Raw genomic sequence first — 19569 nt, 5'->3', positions numbered from 1 at the left:
AGTGTGTGATCAGATCATTTTTGTTGGTGAGAATGAACATTCATAGAATAATTCAATTGCAATAAACAAGCAATTACCAAAGATAGCATAAACAAGCATGTTATAAAATCATATCATAAAGGTTGCAATGAATACATATCACAAAAACTTTAACTAAGTTATTTTACATTTTACTCTTATGTCTAGTTCTAATTTGTTGATACGAAAATGACATGACACGATAAAACCATGGTTAGAACACACTACATGGCTACATTAGCAATTAGTTAAAAATCTTAAGGAAAATATGTGCCAAGTTTTGACCTCAAAATCTCTGCCAATTAGCACCACCACTGAAACCTTCGAAGTCGCCTCGAACGGGCATCCCGGACCTATCCAGGCGGCCGGATCCCGGGTAGGCCTTGCTAGTGAAGTTGGCGTGCAAGGTAGACACTCCCTGAGTAGGCACCGAATCACCATAGCCGTGATCCGAGTACCTCTTGGCAGAGCTCGATCTTTCATAGTAGCGTCTCTGTCTCGGAGCGCTGAGGGATCTCACCTTAGCTTTCGATGATTCTGTGTAAGACATGTAGTTCGGGTGATCGGAGTAACCACTTAGACAGCTTCTAGTGCCATCGCTCTTGGACCTCGACGATGCGGAATAGAATGTCGCGCTCTCATCCGTGTCCTCCTCTGCAAACTTCAAGGGGGCCGGAGATTGAACTTCGCCCGATGACAGGCTACGTATTGACTGGCGGGCCGTGGAGTCCTTGGATGTGGTGTAGCTCGGGAAGTTCTGTTCGGAGCCTAGGCTAAGATGAGACGAGCAGAAGAGGCTCCTGCGCTTCATGTGGACGTTACCGGTATCCACTTCAAGAATCTTGCCGCTTCTATCATCACCGTGCTCCCACGACCTTCTGCTGGCACGTGGCTTCTCGGGATCGTGGTGGTGGGGCGAGATAAAGCCGCTTGATCTCGAACCATTCCTCTGCATTTTCATGATCAGTGGTATAGTTAGGTTAGAGACAGTTAACAAACCAAACCAAACCAAACCAAACCAATCAAGAACCCTCCACAACAAACCTTCAGCATCATCATCTGCTCGTGCTTCGTGCTCCTAGACCGAAGAGCATGCTCGAATTTCTCAGGCGTCTCTGGCCCCTACACGGTAACCAACCATTCATTATACGAAGAAATACGAGATCACTCATTGGTTGGAGGAGACGCGTCTTAACGTCTTTTCACCGACCCCCAACTTATGCACCACAACAATGAAAACAAACTTACATCATTCCAACTGGCTATTGCTTTTTGCTAGAAAATTTATCCATATATGTAAATGATGTCAAATATATAGATTCTAGTTCTAGCAATTGTTTGTGACAGTGTTAGAGCATTAAAGTGAAGAAATGGTCCCCCTTCTAATTAGGTACCCTTTATGGAACAGCTTTCTCACCGGATAATTGAAGGATTTCGTGGTCGAATGAGGGGAATCCGACATCAGCGCCCGCCCTGCCCGAGCCCTCACTTGTGCTCGGACGAGCGCCTGCAGCCGGCGCATAGCGTACGCGGTCTGCCTCCTCACAAGGTGCCCCCTCACGAGCGCTTGCAGCTTCACCAACGCCTTGAGCGCCCTCAGAGCTCTCCTCGACTACGCAAGCAAACAAACAATATAAATAATTTTTTTGTTCACTTTAAGCTAAAAGTGTGACACTGTGACAGTGTATATGGGATGGTGACATGTTAGTAAATGTCAGCACAGCAGAGTGAAAAGGAGAGCCATACATAAATGTTGTATTAAAGCTATCCTAACTCTGTATCCATTCCAAGATCTAAATTGTCCTTTAGTACAAGGACACATTCTCAAGCAAGAACTCTCATTTCACAACTTGGGGAAATAATTTTGCATTCCACTAATTTTTTTTTTAACTCTCAATTCATCGTACAATGAATATATAAAAATAGGACTCACGACTCGGGTAGAGGACAAAGAAGTACTACCACCATTACATCACCACTATTACATAGTGTGAAATGTTTGACTTGTGGGAGTGGTTGAGTGACACAAAGTTGAATATATTTGTAAAATGAGATGTTGCACCGACTAAGAACGACCGTGTCAATCTCCATGGACAAACAACATTAATGCATCAGATTGTTTAAATGAATAAACAAGTACAATTTGGACTTGGTTCCGAAATCCAACAGCAGATATGAAAGCTCCACTCCAACAACATCACTATTTTGCAAGAAAAAGCTTAGCCCCATAATTAATTTGACTCCATACAAATATGCATCACAAATATGGAGTATATGTTACATATATACAGCCAAACGATCAAATAAATAAAAAAATTTGGTCAAATTATGATTGATTATAAAAGAATTTAGTTGTTACACTCTCCGTCTGCCATTAGGAGTCTCATTTATGGGCGGCACGAGTTTTAAGAAATGTTAAGAAAATTGGATGGAATAAAGTTAGTGGAACGTGGGTCCCACTTATATATATTAGTTTTAAATAAAATGCGAGTGGAATGTGAGACCCTATTACCATTTATGATAAAAGTGAACCGTGACTCCTATTCGCACACGGAGTTCAAATTTTATGTTTATTCTTAGAGTTGTAATTAGACCAAACTTATAGCAGATAAAATTATATCTAATCTCACATAATTTATTTTATCTCATACTCCCTTTATTCTACTTTATTTAATCTACATTAAATTTAAATTAATAAGTATATAAATTTTTAAAATTAGGGAGTAGTATCTTTTTATGCAATTTGACTATATATAAATTTGTGAGCGCCCACTTTTGTTAAGAAAGTTTCAGGTGAAAGGTGAAACGGCGCCGTTTGGTGCAGCCACGCGTAATCAACATTCTCGTGAATTTGCACATAAACACAGCTCCGCCATGAAAGCGCGAGTGAAATCCCACTTATGCCCTTACCCGGGGTGAATTCACGCGGCAAAATCCGAAAATTCGACGAGCAAGGAAGGGCATAACGGTACATTTAAACGGTAACGGCATGAAACGTGTGAAGGCAGACGTAAAAAAAACAGTGAAAACTGAAAAAAAAAAAAAACTTACCAAATAGGCACGAAATTGAGACTGGATCGCAACCGCCGCCCTCGCCTCCCGGCCACCGGCGCTCCTGCTAGTCAGCTGGACCACCGCGGCGGCGGCGTGAGCGGCGGCGACGGCCGCATCGGCCACGGCGGCGGTCGCGGCGGCGACGGCGATGGCGTGCTTGCTCGCCTCGGCGTCGTCGTCGTCGTGTCGCGGAACGACGTCGTGGCGGTGCCTTTGCCGATCGCTGGCGCAGGAGATGGCGAAGCTCCATTTCCTCCTGGGAGAGGGGCGGTGGGCGGCGTCGGAGGGCTTGAGGCCGAGGAGGCCTCTGAACCATTTGGCGGCTTTTCCCATGGGAAAAAGCTCCTGCGGTGGAGTCGGGAAGAAGAAGACGACGAGAAGAGAGAGAAAGTAGAGAGAGAGTGTGTGAGGAGTGGAGTTAACCGGGAAGTACCTACAATTTCTATCTGATTATTTTAATTTATAGAAATTAATATGAAAAACAATAAATTTATTACTATTTTCATTTTTAAAATACAAAACAATTGTTGGTTTGGAATGTTGCTCCTTAATTATAATCTTGAATTATTCTGAGATTGGAACAATTTAATTAAATTTGAGGAAGCTATTATGGAATGTAGTTCAAAGTAGTGTACGTTTCTTTTTCAACTAATAAATGGAGTATATCCTGGTAATTATTCTAAGTCTTTGGTTATATTTTGAAAATATTAGTAATGTGATTGTAAAGTGTATATAAGGATCAACATAAGTGATATTAATAACAATTTATGTTGAGTTGATGTAAAAATTGATTAAAATAAATTTATATGTTTTTTAACAATCACTGAAGATCAGTTTCTTTCTTCAACACTATTTTCTCATTTAATTTCTCATATAATAATTTGCATGTTTTTTAACAATCACTGAAGCTCAGTTTCCTCTTCACTAAATAAGTACTCGTTCTAGGACTGATAATTTTTGACTTGACACGACACGAACCAGCATAAAATTAATGAATTTGGATCAGAGCTTATCGTGTTCGTGTCCTTATCGGGTCGACCCATTAAGGACACGAAAAATTCGTGTCGGGTTCGTGTTATCCGTTAACAATGCGTGTTCGTGTCGTGTTCGTGTTATCCGTTAACAAATAATATTTTAATATTATTATTCTTATTAACACATAATATTTTAATATTATTATTCTTATTATTTTCATTTTTCAATACTTATTTTCGTGTCATTAATGGGTTCGTGTCGTGTTCGTGTCGTGTTGACCCGAAACAATTCGTGTCGTTAATGGGTTCGTGTCGTGTTCGTGTCTGAGGGTAGCGGGTCGTGTTCGTGTTCGTGTTTGAGGTTTTCTTAACGGGGCGTGTTCGTGTTTGTTGTTATCGTGTTCGTGTCGTTATTGTGTCGACACGATAACGACCCAAAACGCACGATTTGCCACCCCTAACTCATTCTATCCTATTAAATATGCAACGTTTACTTTTGCACGCTTATTTTAAAAAGATAATAATAAATAATTAAAGTGGTGAAAAATTAAAGTAAGAGAGAAAATAATATAGAAGAGAATCTTCTTTATATTATTCTCTTTTTAACTTTTTTTTTTCACTTTAATTATTTATTATTATTTTTTAAAAACATGTGAAAATGCACATGTTTCATATTTAATGAGACAGAGGAAAGTACTATTTTCTCTCATTTCTCATATAATTCCAATTCTTCCAATTCTCATCCAAAATTTTCCATTCATCTCTATAAATATTTCTTAAATCGAAGATTAATTTAAAATAAATCAGAAAAGTAAGTAACCACAAATAAAGATGTACTATGGTTCGTGGAAGGCATAAAATCAAACGCTGGGGAAATATTTATTTATGTTGAGAATTGAATAATATACTCCACATGCATGTATTCCAGCATTTAGTTAGACATCATAAATCATTATAGACATTCATAACATTGAATCATTCTCCTGTTTATGTATTTTTGGACAAAATAACATGAAAATGGACCTATGGTCGTTGAAAATTTAAAATAATAAGTCTGGCCGTGGGAATGCAACTGAGTCAAACAAAGTCGAATTCGGCTAATATATGTAGTAAAGAGAAATCTGAATTTAGAAGAATTATGAACAAAACTGAAAATTTGAATTATGGAGAAAAAGAAATATAATCCGAAAATCCAACAAAATTTAATATATTAGGCTATGTTTGTTAGGGGTGATAACTCATAAGCCAAGATTAATCCTACGTGGTATTATTTCGAGATTAAATACTGATCCACCCAACCAGGACAAATTCATAAAACTCGATCTCATCTAATCCACTAAATCGAACACCACTAAAGATATTTAAATATGTTAGTTATGATGATCGTTTATATGATCATAGTAATGTACACTTTGGATTAGCATATTTTTCTCTATAACTAAAAGGGGGATGCAGCATGTTAACGCAAAACTTACTGATGAAACAACACATTCAGATTCCTGTTAAGGGCAAGGACAGAGGTGCTGCTCCGCTCAGCAGGGGACGAAAAGTTTAAGGCTGGGAAGCTGCTCTTGTCACGCCCCCACCACTTGCTTGAACCAACAACTTCTCCAGTTTCGGGATCATGTCTTTGAACGATGGCCGGTCTTCAGGGTTGCTGCAGAAAGTTTGACAGAACTCAAATCAGTTTTTTCAGATTTTGGCATGTCGATAGCCAGGTTGACGGCTTAGATTACCTTGCCCAACATTCCGATATGATGGAAGCGATTTGGGGATCAACGTTGTGTGGAATATCTAGTCTGCTATTCGCGAAGCCGACAGCTCCAACAACCTTCATAAACACGAAGTGGATAATGTTTGATAGGTGAGCAACAAAACTACTGCGTGGATTGATTGTAGTGAAGTTACCTGCACGGCATTCAGGTTGCTCCATGGAATGAGTTCAGTCATTAGTTCCCACAGGATGACGCCAAAGCTGAAGACATCCGACCTGTTAAAAGGTTGAGAATAGATGAGCAACCCGGTATGTAACACGCCCGTGCGAAATGCATGTTCAAACTCTTTTACACCCTACACCCCATATGTCTAACTCAATCAATACCACAGAGATTAACTACATTAAACACACAAATATTAAAATTTTACTTTTCTGTTGAAGGTTCATTCCGGAGGACTTCGGGGGCCATCCACTGAGGCTGAAGTAATTCACAGAACTCATATCAGACAACGTGTACAGAAAAGCCTCAGTTAAAATAGGGAACCGTAGAATAAGAGGGGTACAAGCAATGATCTTAACTGTGCCTCTTCCGGATTTCGCTGTTAAGAAAGTTGAATATTTGAGCTTTGATAAGCCGAAGTCGCCAACCTGAAAAGAAGTAATTTAGAGTGGCTGCTCTAAATACTTGGATTGAGTGAAATGATGTGATCCAATGGAATATTCCTATTAGTACCTTGACGTTCCAGCTTTTGTCAACTAGAAGGTTTGAAGATTTCAGGTCTCTATGCACTATCGGTGGATTTCTGTGATGCAAATAGTTCATCCCTCTAGACTGTAAACAAAAAATGAAAGAGATTGAATTGCTTCAACCAGCTTATACACATGGCTGGCCCAAAAATACGGTGAAGCTGAGGGAAAATGATCGACTTGAGAATGTGACATACCACGTCAAGAGCTATCCTCAGACGACGTCTGGTGTCAAGCGGTTGGTTGCCCCTATGCAATGCTTTAAAGAGACTCCCCCTGCTCATATCATGTGGCTGTAAATGTTGCATAGTTGACAAGGAACTATTCAAAGGAGATTTGAACGGGAACATGTTTCCTCCCATAGTCTCCTTGTTTTAATTACCTGTTCATGTATTCAGTGACAATGGCAATTCGTTCCTTCGTGCACGATGCTCCCATGAACAGCAATACATTTGGATGCCTCAACCTTCGCATAATATCAATCTAAACAACATGGTACTTCAAAGTCAGTAATGCATGAGTTACTTGAAACAACTCCTTCATGCCGTATTGCTTTCATTCACCTCTTTTTTGTAGTCAACCAATGTCTCCTCGTCATACTGAGTACCGGTGTAAACCTTAACTGCAACATCCTGAAAAGTTTGAAGGAAATAGAACATTAAGTTCCGAGACGAGAAAGCTCTCTGTAGTTTGTAGTAAGGCTACCGATGGATATGGGTACATACCGATCCATTCCAGATTCCACGATACACAACTGCAAACGAACCTGAAAGCAAACAATGTTCATCAAAAACAATAATGTACTAATAAAAAACACATAAGCTTCTAACACAATTTCGTGAAACCGAACCTTGTCCAATTTCCTCTTTGAGCTGTAGATCCTCCCATTCTATCGCAGAACGGACTACCAGAGGCGGATCATTTTCACATTTGCTCGATGAGCATCCACATTCACTGCCACAACTCTCTGCTGGACCTAGATTTTTTTGAGAATCTGACTGCCCATTAGATGGATCTTCCAAATTCAGTGACTTCGAATTTGGAGAACATGTCCCATTTGCTGCTTCTTTCCTACTAGAAGGATACTCAAAACCATTTTGTTGTATTCTCTCGGCCACGACTTTCTCTGAGCTGCTGCTTGCTCCTATATGCAACTTCCCTAAGATTTTTACTGCCTGCAGTTCAGGATACACGAACTTATTGGAAATTAACAATACAGTTCATAGCACTTAATAAGGCAGACAGGAGAAGCTAATCTCTCCAATGGACAAGGTTGGATAGTAGACGAAATGTTACGAAAAATGGAGAATATAGTATACAAGTTTTGAAGGCTGAGAAAATTCAGATGCTGTTTCTTCCTTTTCCAAGCATGATCCTTCAGTTCTACTCCTCCCAATGGGCAACCCAAAAGTGCCCTTAGCAATCTGCACATAGTTCTCGATTCATTTACATTCCCTCGTAATAAATCAACACTTGATCGACTAATACTCACAGGGGCTCTTGGTGGTCTATCTGCTTCAGCATCCTCGTTGTCTTTTGCACTTCCACATGTCTCATAGGTTGAGGAGACATTCCCTCGTGTCCGAGATAAAACTTTCGAGGCCTGACCATTATCAGAAAACTCTAATATACGCAAAAAAACATGATGCAGAAAGAGACATAGGGACATAATGTAAGCACCAAATTCGAAACAGAAGACGCAAGGTTGGACACTCCTGCAATTTGTTGCCGCTGCTGGCACTGGATGTTCTTCAAATTTATTCTACGAAATTTAGATTGTTCATTAGCATTCTCTTGACTCGCTCTCATATTCCCCGAGTTTGCTTTATTAAACACAGCAGCATCACTTGATACAGTAACTATTCCGGTGAGCTCACCATCCTCATACAGCGGGCTCTGTGTAACCAGTGCGATGAAACTTTGACCAGATCGCTTCCGGAGAGGGAGTTGCCCTGACCAAGATTCTCCAAATCTCACCCTCTCCATGATTCCCAGAACTAGATTATGATGCTCTTCATCAAAAAGTAGTTCAACATCTCCCTGTCCTAATACTTCATAGTCTTTATACCCAAAGAGCTTTTCAGCTGCACGATTCCTGCAACACGAGTTTGCAGTTTTCAGCAGTAATTACACTATTTTCATACAAGTTGTTTCATGTTAGTACGAAAAGTTTGAAGTTTGCATAAATAAGTACTCCAAAAAGTTCCATTCGCGTTTCATTTTGATACATAGAACAATGATGAAACAAAGCATATACAGCTAAAATGCATAAAAATCCCCAACCATATTTGACCTAATTCAATTCAACCAACATCTTCATCCCAAACACCCTAAAACCAACAAATCAATGCAATCAATCAGCTCAACAGACATTCATTCACCTAAAGTTAAATCGAATTGAATCAACAAGCTGGATTAAAAAACAAAAAAGCAATACCAATAAATGATCTCGCCGGAGCCAATTCTGGTGACGTGGAGCGCATGACCCATGTACTCCAACACCCTCCTGTAGGGGCTCTCGGCAAAGCACGCCCCCGGCATGTCTCCCCATCCAGGATACCGCGCCTCCTCCTCCTCCTTCTCGTGCACGACCACTTCGAACTGCTCCTTTAGCTTCTCGTGGCTCGCCTCCAGGCTCTCGAATCGATCTAGCAGAGTTCTCATCAGTCTCTCCGACGACTCCCCTCCGCCGTCCATGGCGGCGATGAGCGGCGGCGCGGAAATTGCATATGGCGGTGGCGCGGATAATCAGCTCGGGGTTTTTGTAGAGGAAAACTATTTTCATTTTTCGGTGATTTAATTTTAAAATATGGAGTATTATAAAATTCTGCATGCGTCGTTGCGGCAAACAGGATTCCGCCACGTGGCTTCTGCGGGCGGCTTTCTTCATGTCGAAGATGAATAAGGTGTTTAAATTATTGAGTTTTGACTTTTTTATTGCTTCATTAAACATCTATAATAAGATTAAGTACGTAGAGCATCCGCAATGGTGCTTAGGCCAGCCATAGGCCAGCCATTCTCCTCCTGCCACGTTAGCAATACTAAAAAAATCACCTGCCACATTAGATTTAGGTCAGTCATAGGCCAGCTACAATAAAAATAATTCAAAATATACTATATTTACGGAATTAAAATTACGATTAAAATACGGAATTAAATTTACAACATATATACGGAAAAATAATCCATTCCATTAAAAAAAAGTACAAAGATTTAGAAAAAAAAAAGTACATGATTTTTTTTTTTAAAAAAAAGGGCTTCAACACACGAGCCCCGCCACTCTCTACTCCTCATCGCCGTCGTCGTCGCCGCCGCCGCCGCCGCTGCCGCTGCCGCCACCCGTGGTATCTGAGCCCACGTCGGAACCCCCTAGCCGTGCCCTCGCGATCTCCAAATCAACACGCATGCTCTCGAGCATCTCGTGAAGAAACATCTTCTCCGTGGGGTCAGTGGCGTTCTTCCACTCTTGAAAGGCCTTGTACATCTGAGCCCGCGTTTGGTTACGCGAATTGAGAGTGTACTCGAGTGGGGCGGGTGGGAGGGCGGAGGATTGGACCTCGCGGGGCGATAGGGGGGATCCGCCCCTCGCAGCCCGCTGCGCCCGCTTCTGTCCAACCGGGCGGGGGCGACCAGTAAATGAAGGAGGGGATGGAAACTCCTCAGCATCCGGGGGGAGGTCGTGGGATCCGCCGCTGCTGCCGCTGTAGTCGCCGCTATAGTTCAGTCGCTGCTTCTTCGGCCACCCAGCGTCGCACCTCGCCCGGAACTTTTCGGAGTCCTTCAACAACAAGAAGCACTCCCAGAAGGTGAACTCCTTATACTTCCCCTCCAAGGGGAACTGACTCGCGGCTATCCTCCGGGCGTCGTCCTCATTCTGCTCACTTCTGAGCTGACGGAGGGCGTTGGCGTACAAATTCGCAAAACGGCCCACCGCGGCCCTGGTGCGCTCCCACCCCTTCCGGACCTCCTCGTTGCTGAAGTCCTTCTCGTGCGGGCAGTGCCTCCTATAGGCAGCTCTGATCTTCGCCCACATGTTGACGACCCGCTGGTTGTTCGCAACCAGCGGATCGTCGCACACCTCCAACCACCCCTTGGCCACCCCGGCGTACTCATCCTCCATCCACTTCCTCCGGCCAGTGGCAGCGGGCTGCGATGACTCGCCGACCGCCTTGCCCTTCCCCTTCCCCCTCGTCTTCTTCTTCGGCGCGGTCCGCGTCGTTGGAACGGGAGTATCATCTTCCCCGAGATCGATCCCCATATCATGCAATGACAGAAGGTCATCACCAGAGAATTGCGTCTCCACCGGGATCGACGTGTGAGACGAAGCCGTCAAAAAATCAAGCGAGGGCCGATATACCGTGTCCCCTCCCGGTGACCCCTGCACCCCCCCTGCATCCCGGGATGCATACCGTGCTGCATCCCGCCCTGCCACATCATCCCCATCATCTGCTGCTGCATCTGGGGCATACCCCCCCACCCGAGCGCTGACTGCCCGCCGCCCGGCATCTTCCACGGCATACCCCCCCGGTTCCCCCCCATCGCCCCCCCCCCCGGTCGCACCAGCCATCATCTGATTCCAAGGGATGTTAAACCCCGGGCCCATCTGCCCCCACCCAGATCCCACAGGTACCGTGGGAGTCTGAGATCCACTCGTCGCTGGACTGGACTCGTTGTTGTGATCCATCGCTCGATGATGCTCTTCTACAGAAAGTTAGAGAGAGAGAAAACTCGTTAAAACAAGTGATGCAAATGAAAATGAAACGAAAATCACGTTTATATAGGTTTTTTTTAAAAAAAATATAAAAAATATCAAAAATCGGCGCTGGCCGATCGCTGGCCGATCGGGCCGCCACAATGGCGGCCAACGGATCGGCCAGCGACGAGCGATCGGCCAGCCCACGCCGAAGCACTAGCCGATTTCGCTCTGGCCGATTGCAATGGTTCGGCTAGCGCGACGAATCGGCTAGCCGGTTGCTAGCCGACCATTGCGGATGCTCTTAACTCATCATTTAATTGTTAACTATAATTCATTTAAGGTCTTAGGATTTTAGAAAACGCGTGATCTACAATTTGCTATATATATATTTTGTTTTTATTAATAGAATAAAAAAAGATTAAAAAAACTCTAAATTAGGGTTTTGGATGAAAATATCAATATAGTGTTTCGAAAATATCAACACAATACTTTAAGAATGTTAACTCATTGTTTATATTGACATTCTACATGTATTATACTGACATATTTTATATAGTATGTTGACACTTCCGTTGTATGAAAAAATAAAAAAAATTCGAATTTTTTTTCAAATTTTGACGTCAGAACATATGTATATAAGATATCGTTGGAATCCGTATGAAATTATCTTTAATTTGATATATGTTATATGAATTTAAAGTTTTGGGATTTCTTTTAAAAGTTAGTTAGAACTAAACATGTAGTTAATTGACATTAATACCCATATTGATATTTTTTATAATTAATCCTATGGCCTTATTGATGTTTTTCGTTGATAATATTGACATTTAAAGATTGATGATTCTAAGTCCTTAATTTGAATATCTAATGATTATTATTTAATTATAATTACCAATTAAATTATGAGTTAATAATATAACAATCCCAAATTATCCATAATCTAATTTGAAATGAATATTTCCACGATTCAAATTATCCATAATCTAATTTGAAATGAATATTTCCACGATTCAAATTGTGTAGTTGGCTATTTAAGTGCTGTAGTTTGAAATGATTAAGGCATTGATAATGAGATTTTCTCGACGAAATTAAAGCATAGTATATTCATTTTAGTACAACAATAAGATCTTTATATAAACAAATCAAATAAATTTTAAAAGAAATAAACTAAATAAAATCTAAATAAGCTAAACTAAAAGAAATCCTGATTATTCAAGGAAAAAAAAACTAAAATCAATTAAATTGATTAACAACTTTCCATCTACTTATTTTAATTAATTTTAAATAAAAAAATATTAAAATTACTTATGAATTTGGCAGGAAAATCAATCTAATTAATCCTAACAATATATGCATCATTTAAACTCCATATCATAGTATAAATTTAAAATTCGTAATTACTATAGTAAAATGAATTTTCTCTCATTTAATTATTGAATAATACTGTAAACTAAATCAGGCCCATTTATCAAACACACTCTCTCTCACATTCCTTCTTCTTCACAAAAATTCCGGCGAAACTCGGCAATCCACCACCGCTACCACCGCCGCAGCCCCTCCTTTTCTCATTATTATCGGGCGATCGACCAGCGCGTCAGCTTCCGCCGCTATTGCCGTGGACTTGTGCTCGCCGCCCTCTTCTCAGCCTACACGCAACAACATCAAAGAGGCCTTATTCCTATTTGTTTATAAGGTCAACTTATTCTTCACCAATGTTGCATCTTCTTCTGCAGTGGCGCTTCTTCTTATTCGCCTTCCTCTTTCCATCTCACTCCACTCCTTTTGTGATGAGATCTGCAAGTTTGTTCGTTTTCCTTGAATTGGAATCTATGCATCTAAAATTGGATAATAGTTATTTGTGAGATATTGAAATTTGTCGTAGAATTGTTTGGTTAGTTCACATGTATATATATATTTTTTGTTTGATTTGGTTTCGTGATCAATATTAGGTTTCGAAGAAACGATTGATTTTGTTTTTTTCTGAAATGGAATTTGATGTGTAGTAACCGTTAACAAGCTCATAGAGCAAGTATTTTGTGGATTGTGGATGAGTGTAGGCGCCAAACATTGGCATGTTTGGATTCTATAGTTTATAGAAGGTACACAGCATATGAATACGTTATTTTGCAGATTACACAATAGATAAACCGTGATGATGTAGCGGAAAACATGGCTGTGTGTGCTTTTATATATATACATATAGATTTTTGTGGAATGTTGTCTGATATTTACATCAGGTCACTAGAAGATTCGGATTAGAGGTAATAGGAGCTCTCTGGAAAAGAATGACCTTTTGCCTTTTGGTTTGAGGATTCACAATGTCAGGGGTACTAAGTGTAAGTTTTTATCTCGTTATAGCCCACTTTGTTAGAGGTTCTGATTCCGCCAACTAGCTAATTCATGCTTATGATATAATAGATGTAAAATTAAGAAAAGAAAACTAAATAGAATTTGACTGTTATACATTGTGCCACTTAACTGAATAGGTTATTTTTTCTTTCCAATCTAAGTACATTTGTTTTTGGATTACGTATAAACTAAATCAACATGGAAATGTGGACACAGTCTGGTTTGAATGGATCGAATTCAAATATTCCGGATAATGCTGGAAGAGCTTTTGCAACTTCCTTTTCTGCGCAATCAGGTTCATCTGGAGCTGCCTTAAACCAGTCCGGTGGTATGCGCTATAAATTGCTTGAGTTGAGACTTGATATTTATTTTCTATACAGATGAATGGAGTAAATAATGTATTTTCTCATCAGCAGGTAATCTTCAGGGGCTTCACAATATCCATAATAGTTTTAGCATGTCAAACATGCCCGGGCCTTATGCATCAAGAAATTCGGGAAATATTGGTGGTCTTCCAAATGGTGTTCAACAAGCTCCAGGAAGCGTGTCTAATGGGAGATATGGGATAAATAGTCTCCCTAATGCAATTTCTCAGGTAAGTATATATATCTAGATTTGGTATGAGATTAATAATTTGATACAGTCCTTATCCTGGTGATGACCTTTTGATGCAGCTGTCTTTGGGAAGTTCACATGGACATTCAGGTCTTAATAATACAGGGGGTATGAGTATTGATTGTTCAATTGGTTTGCATATGTTGTATTCTGTCCTGGGTTACAAGGACTAATTGCCACAAATGGATGCTTTTAGGCCCAGGTGTACTTCCAAATATGGGAAATTCAGGAAGAATTGCAAATACTATTGGTGGTCTTGTGGGCGGGGGCAATGCTTCAAGGGGGTCAAGCTCTACGGGCGTTGGAAACATCCCTGGTCTGGCTTCTCGTTTGAATCTGACAGGTAATTATTTGCTGTTTCTCGGTGCGATTTTCTGGTGGCTCTGACATGTATTGATCATAGCCTAATTTGAAAATAAAATGCATATCATGGGGATGCAGTTATGTCTTTTAAAATCTAGACATAACTGCACATATATCATTCACTGAATTCTTTTACTAGTTTCCATAAAAAAAATTAAATTATAACGGTGACTTTTCATCATTTGCTGGTATTGGATTTTGGAATGCTGTATCCGAATCTGCTATGTATTGCTTAAGAGAAGATATTTGAAATTATGGAATCCAAATCAGAGTCTGCATCTTTCCCTTTTTTCTTAATACTACTATTGATTGACAGATTGATATTTCAGCTCCGCAGGTGGTATCCATGCTGGGAAATTCTTATTCTGGTGCTGGTGTGCCACTTTCACAAAACCAATTTCAAGCTGGGAATAATAGTTTTAGTTTTATGGCATTACTAAATGAGTCAAATGCCCACGACAATGCTACTTTTGATGTAAATGATTTTCCTCAGCTATCAGGGCGTCCCCCGTCAGCTGGTGGCTCTCATGGTCAAATAGGTTATTCAATTTACTAAATGTTTTTTTGTTCCCTTTTGAAGTGTCAGAATTACTTATTTTCAAATCTCCTTGCTGTGAAGGTATGATGCAAAAGCATAACATCGGTTTTGGTCAACAGAACCAAGAATTCAGCATCCAAAATGAAGATTTCCCTGCTTTACCGGGATACAAAGGTACTTCAATATCTGCACTCAAATTCTGGGATATGTTTACCATGGCTCCTTAGAGGGAACCACTCCAATTCTAGATGGAAGTCCAGATGGTTTGTGGTGTTCTATGTAATTCCATTTTCCTCAAAGAGATTCTAAGTGACTATTATTTCTCATTAAGTATCATATGCCTTTTATTGCATCAAAGATAGTATGCCAGTGGAATACCTTTTATAATCTTATGATAATAGAAATTTTAGATTAATGTTAGTAATAGTTATAGATAGTGTCTCCTCGACCAAAGCAATTACTCTCTTGTCTCATTAAATAACTGTCCATTATGGTTAAGGTCATACTCATTAGGCCTTTCCATTTTTATCATAAATTTTGAAAAATGTCCGAAGTCCTCACTCCTAGCTTGACTTCTGAGGAGTATTTACCCAATAAATATGTGATTTTCATGGAACACTAAATTGGCTGTCTGGCTGAACTTATAGATTGAAATTTGAAATATGTCTTAGTTGGTGTATCTGCATTAGTAGGATAGGTGTAGACCCACCAGAGGAAGGGCATGCTATTAGCCATTCTGGATGTAAAAGCTATGTAAAAGCAGACATTAAATTGACAACGTATACTGGATGTAAATATAACATACATGGAAAGACATACCCCCTTTTAAATTTTGACCATTACATATGCTGGATCAAGTTGGTGATTTTTTTAATGGTTAGTGCCTTGGTGGTTTTAAGTTGATTTGTTCTGTAGGCGGTCTTAATGTTGGTGGTAGTGCTGAATATACCATGAATGCTCACCAAAAAGAACAAATCCACGACAATATGACAAATTTAATGCAGCAGTCTCAGCAATTATCTGTAAGTTACTGTACTTGAACATTTGTTCACACATGACTCTGTGAGTGTGACCTAATGCTTGGATGCTTTTGATTTCCAGATGGGGAGGTCTTCTGGTTTTAATTTTGGTGGCTCATATTCATCACATCATCCTCAACAACATCGTGCTTCCTCAATAAATGGATCAGGGGTTTCCTATCTAACATCGGGCAACTCAGATCTTCATTTTCATGGTCCTGAGGTATGGGACAGCCTATGCTTGTTATTGCCGGAACTATTTGTGACTCAATGCTTCTCTTATTTTATAATGCGATGAACATCATTTGCCAAGGGCCATATAATAAGTCTGGCAATCATTGCTTTGGGACTTATAATTGCTTGGGATCTTATGATAATCTTCTGCAACAGTATCAGCAATTTCAGCAGTCTCAATCTCGTTTCATAAATCCATTTAGAGATAAAGACATAAAAGCCACGCCAGGATCCCAAAGTGCACTGGATCAATATGGGATAGTTGGTCTGTTAAGCGTCATAAAAATGGTAAAGCCAGCTTTGAGCACTCTTGCTCTGGGACTTGATCTGACGACCCTAGGTTTAAATTTGAACTCATCTGAGTCTCTTAACAAGAAGTTTGCATCCCCGTGGTCCGATGAACCTGTCAGAGGAGAACCTGAGTTCAGTGTGCCGGAGTGCTATTATACTAAACAGACTCCTCCTTTAAAGGTGAGATTACTATGTTTTAGCTTCAATATGCAAGAATACTTGGTTTTATTACACTAATCAAGCTCCTCCACAATCAAAAGCAAGATTGTCTACTCTCTTTTTTTTTTGCGAGCAGGGGGGAGAATATTAGTATTTGTTACCATCCTCTCTAAGGGTGTTTTATTTGTATTTACAGCAAACCTATTTCGCAAGATTCCGTCCAGAAACATTATTTTACATCTTTTACAGGTACCGAATTATCAGTTTCTCAGACAATTCAATATTTGTAATGACTAATGATCACACTAATTATGTAATTATAATTTCCTGTTATAGCATGCCAAAAGATGAGGCACAACTTTTTGCAGCAAACGAACTGTAAGTTTCTATGTTCCTAATTCTTAGTCTCTCTTTTCAGCTTTTCCTCACACAGTACACATAAATTTAGAAGTGAAATTCCATTAATGGAAAGATAATAATGGAAGTTTCGTTGATTTATTACTTATTTAGTGATGCTCCGACTTCCGTATAACAGAAGTGCTAGTCAAAAGCATTGTTGTGCAACATAAAGTGCATCCACCACCAATCATTCCATATCTGTACTAGTTCATCTTCATTATGATGTCTTCGCAAGTTCCATAAAAAATAAAATAAATCTATTAGTCCGCTCTTGTCCATTACAGTTGAAAATCACGTGGAGACGAGTGATAAATATAGTTTGTTCAAAACTTCAACGAATGGATTTATCTACTTGTATAACTATGAGTGAGCTTGCTTACACACTTAAAAGTATTCCCTTTTGCCGTTTTGGTAGGTCAAAAACATTAGCCCCTTTCCATATATAACACTAACGATAACATCTTGCCATCAATATATCAACTTATTTACCCTTTCTATTGCATGACCCACCACTTTATTCACTTACAATACAGTTTTTAATGATTACTAACATTACCTTTAAGGTGGTACATTTTCTCCACTCACGATACTCCTACCACTTCTATTAAAACCCGCGCTGCACCACCCTTAGGCCTTTTTGGTGGACGGAGGGAGTAAGAAAATGTCGTGTTTATATTATGGGAAAGTTTGCCACCTTTACAAGATTGTGAAGAAAGAGATGGAGTTGGAATGGTGATTTTCATAACACGGATTACATGAGTAGGACACATAAATTAATGAGATTCAGTACAAACATTAGCACCATTTAAGTGATGTGAAGTTATAAGTTGCTATGTGTGGTTGAATGGACTGATTAGTTAGGACAACCTTGATTGCTGCTATTTTCTCTTTGCGATCTTATTCATGCTTTTCACTGCCTTAAGCTGTTAAATATATGTGTGACCTCTCAAGTTTGGATGTGGTTTTCCATGGGAATAATTTGGATAGGGATTAGGTACATGCCATCCCCTGAACCATTAATGGGTGGGACACTCAAATACTTTTCATTTTTGTCCTATCTAACCACCCCCTAGCAAATAAGTCCCTTTGTAACATTGACTTGATTGCCAATTTGCCAGTAAGTCATTATATTGTACTATCACTTTTTTTTGTTTCTTTTGTTCGCTGCATTTATTTTTTTCTTAAAGATGTAATGCTTTTATTGTTTTGTACCTTCAAGTAATAACTCAAACTATATGATATTTTCCCAACATTCAAGATGTTCCCAAAAATGTCCGTGCCTACATCTAGACAGTGACACAAATGTTTCACAGTCGCAGTATTTCAAATGTGCAAAATCTATGTGTCGTCAGCATATTTTTGTGTTATTATTGTCTAAACATGAATCGGCATATTTCTTTGTTATTAGTGTCTGAACTTAGGTGCTAAACTGTTTTTAAACATTGGGATGTTTTTGGATTATCTTTAAACATTGGACGAAAGATACGTTTTCCCAAATATTTACTATAAAGATACGTTTTCCCAAATATTTAAACTGGACGAAAGATACGTTTTCCCAAATATTTACTATACGTTAGGTGCAAATATCTGAACGCCACGTCTTTGCAATTTTGTTACAGGTACAACAGAGGATGGTTTTACCACAAAGATCTGAGGTTATGGTTTACGCGGGTGAAGAATATGGAACCTCTGGTCAAAACAAACAGTTACGAGAGGGGTTGCTACTTCTGTTTCGACCCCAATCTGTGGCAAACAGCAAGAAAGGTTTGTATTACATGGTTTTAAATATGTTTTGGCTGTATATGTTTCGTGTGGGTCGAGGAATAAGTGGATGTTCCTCTTGTTGCAGGATAACTTCGTCCTGCAATATGAAATGGTTGAGAAAAGACCTGTGCTGCCTCAGCAATAACCGTATTATTCTCCCAGTCTCCCTCGCTGTCTAATCCACTATTTAGAGCTGTATACATCATAACAGAGAATATTGGTACCATTTTGGGTGATGTTCGATGCGCCACCTCTCGGAGGAGCATGTCATGATACAGTAAATTTCTGTAATATGATATATGTCACCTCTACGAGCGTGTCGCGATTTTAGATATGTCGCAGTGCAGGATAGAGTAAATTTCTGTAATCTGATGCTGATATTGTGTTTATTTGGCTGAATTTTGTGAAGAAAAGATGTTATGTTATTCCAATTTCTGATGGTTTTGTCTTACGACAATGTGACTTATGAGGCAGCTTGTATTTTCTAATGAAATTTTAAAGGTGGGAAAATTTTGCCACATTTGGAATTATCCACGACCATGATTCATTCAATATGGTTATGAATGGTTCAAATCTACAAAATAATTTGAACAATAAAGGCATCATCTTTTATCTTGGTTTAATAGTATACA

The 19569-nt window shown here is 39.7% G+C and overlaps 3 protein-coding genes and 1 non-coding gene across 6 annotated transcripts; 1 reads left to right on the top strand and 3 right to left on the bottom strand.

Moving 5' to 3' along the window:
* Positions 1-100: 100 nt before the first annotated feature.
* LOC125193244 (protein IQ-DOMAIN 22-like) lies at positions 101-3514 on the bottom strand. The gene is made up of 4 exons (XM_048091007.2): positions 3070-3514; positions 1436-1630; positions 1063-1140; positions 101-967 (listed from the first exon to the last, which is right to left on the bottom strand). Exons 1-4 carry the CDS (start codon positions 3403-3405, stop codon positions 305-307), a joined length of 1272 nt encoding a protein of 423 aa, XP_047946964.2. The 5' UTR covers positions 3406-3514; the 3' UTR covers positions 101-304.
* Positions 3515-5402: 1888 nt separating this feature from the next.
* LOC125196651 (PAS domain-containing protein tyrosine kinase family protein) lies at positions 5403-9302 on the bottom strand. The gene is made up of 15 exons (XM_048095246.2): positions 8948-9302; positions 8191-8605; positions 8003-8113; positions 7830-7934; positions 7361-7685; positions 7236-7276; positions 7074-7142; positions 6893-6993; positions 6708-6786; positions 6497-6595; positions 6343-6411; positions 6192-6241; positions 5955-6036; positions 5783-5877; positions 5403-5703 (listed from the first exon to the last, which is right to left on the bottom strand). The coding sequence occupies exons 1-15, from the start codon at positions 9205-9207 to the stop codon at positions 5598-5600; spliced, it is 2007 nt and encodes a 668-aa protein (XP_047951203.1). The 5' UTR covers positions 9208-9302; the 3' UTR covers positions 5403-5597.
* A 3460-nt stretch (positions 9303-12762) lies between these two features.
* Positions 12763-19388, top strand: LOC125196022 (putative NOT transcription complex subunit VIP2). Of its 3 annotated transcripts, none has more exons than XM_048094370.2 (15): positions 12763-12899; positions 13444-13542; positions 13772-13883; positions 13972-14150; positions 14230-14278; positions 14367-14513; positions 14863-15072; positions 15153-15245; positions 15987-16093; positions 16173-16313; positions 16481-16795; positions 16971-17023; positions 17111-17152; positions 18793-18937; positions 19023-19388. In XM_048094370.2, the coding sequence occupies exons 2-15, from the start codon at positions 13525-13527 to the stop codon at positions 19080-19082; spliced, it is 1671 nt and encodes a 556-aa protein (XP_047950327.1). In that variant the 5' UTR covers positions 12763-12899; positions 13444-13524; the 3' UTR covers positions 19083-19388. The 3 variants fall into 3 exon arrangements, with proteins under 3 accessions (XP_047950327.1, XP_047950325.1, XP_047950326.1); XM_048094368.2 differs by having other exon boundaries at positions 13969-14150; XM_048094369.2 differs by having other exon boundaries at positions 12771-12899; positions 13452-13542; positions 13969-14150.
* Positions 13800-13880, bottom strand: LOC125197652 (small nucleolar RNA snoR35). The gene has a single exon (XR_007172185.1). It is a non-coding gene; the product is annotated as a small nucleolar RNA snoR35 (small nucleolar RNA).
* Positions 19389-19569: the final 181 nt, after the last annotated feature.

This window comes from Salvia hispanica, chromosome 4, assembly GCF_029641045.1.
Source record: "Salvia hispanica isolate PSC_SH4W2 chromosome 4, Shi_PSC_v1, whole genome shotgun sequence".
Classification (NCBI taxonomy): domain Eukaryota; kingdom Viridiplantae; phylum Streptophyta; class Magnoliopsida; order Lamiales; family Lamiaceae; genus Salvia; species Salvia hispanica.
Note: the sequence above shows the minus strand (reverse complement) of the source record. Positions and strands in the feature narration are given on the sequence as shown.

What these genes read in the sequence shown, in the direction of transcription:
- LOC125193244 (XM_048091007.2), bottom strand. Translation starts at nt 3,405, where the DNA reads ATGGGAAAAGCCGCCAAATGGTTCAGAGGCCTCCTCGGCCTCAAGCCC. An exon ending in CTCAATTTCGTGCCTATTTG is followed by an intron (nt 1,631 to 3,069) that starts GTAAGTTTTTTT and finishes TTGCTTGCGTAG; the next exon opens with TCGAGGAGAGCTCTGAGGGC. An exon ending in AGCAGATGATGATGCTGAAG is followed by an intron (nt 968 to 1,062) that starts GTTTGTTGTGGA and finishes ATGAAAATGCAG; the next exon opens with AGGAATGGTTCGAGATCAAG.
- LOC125196651 (XM_048095246.2), bottom strand. Translation starts at nt 9,207, where the DNA reads ATGGACGGCGGAGGGGAGTCGTCGGAGAGACTGATGAGAACTCTGCTA. An exon ending in CAAAGAGGAAATTGGACAAG is followed by an intron (nt 7,277 to 7,360) that starts GTTCGGTTTCAC and finishes GTTTGCTTTCAG; the next exon opens with GTTCGTTTGCAGTTGTGTAT. An exon ending in AATGAACCTTCAACAGAAAA is followed by an intron (nt 6,037 to 6,191) that starts GTAAAATTTTAA and finishes ACCTTTTAACAG; the next exon opens with GTCGGATGTCTTCAGCTTTG.
- LOC125196022 (XM_048094368.2), top strand. An exon ending in AGGTCTTAATAATACAGGGG is followed by an intron (nt 14,279 to 14,366) that starts GTATGAGTATTG and finishes GGATGCTTTTAG; the next exon opens with GCCCAGGTGTACTTCCAAAT. An exon ending in TGTGGCAAACAGCAAGAAAG is followed by an intron (nt 18,938 to 19,022) that starts GTTTGTATTACA and finishes CTCTTGTTGCAG; the next exon opens with GATAACTTCGTCCTGCAATA.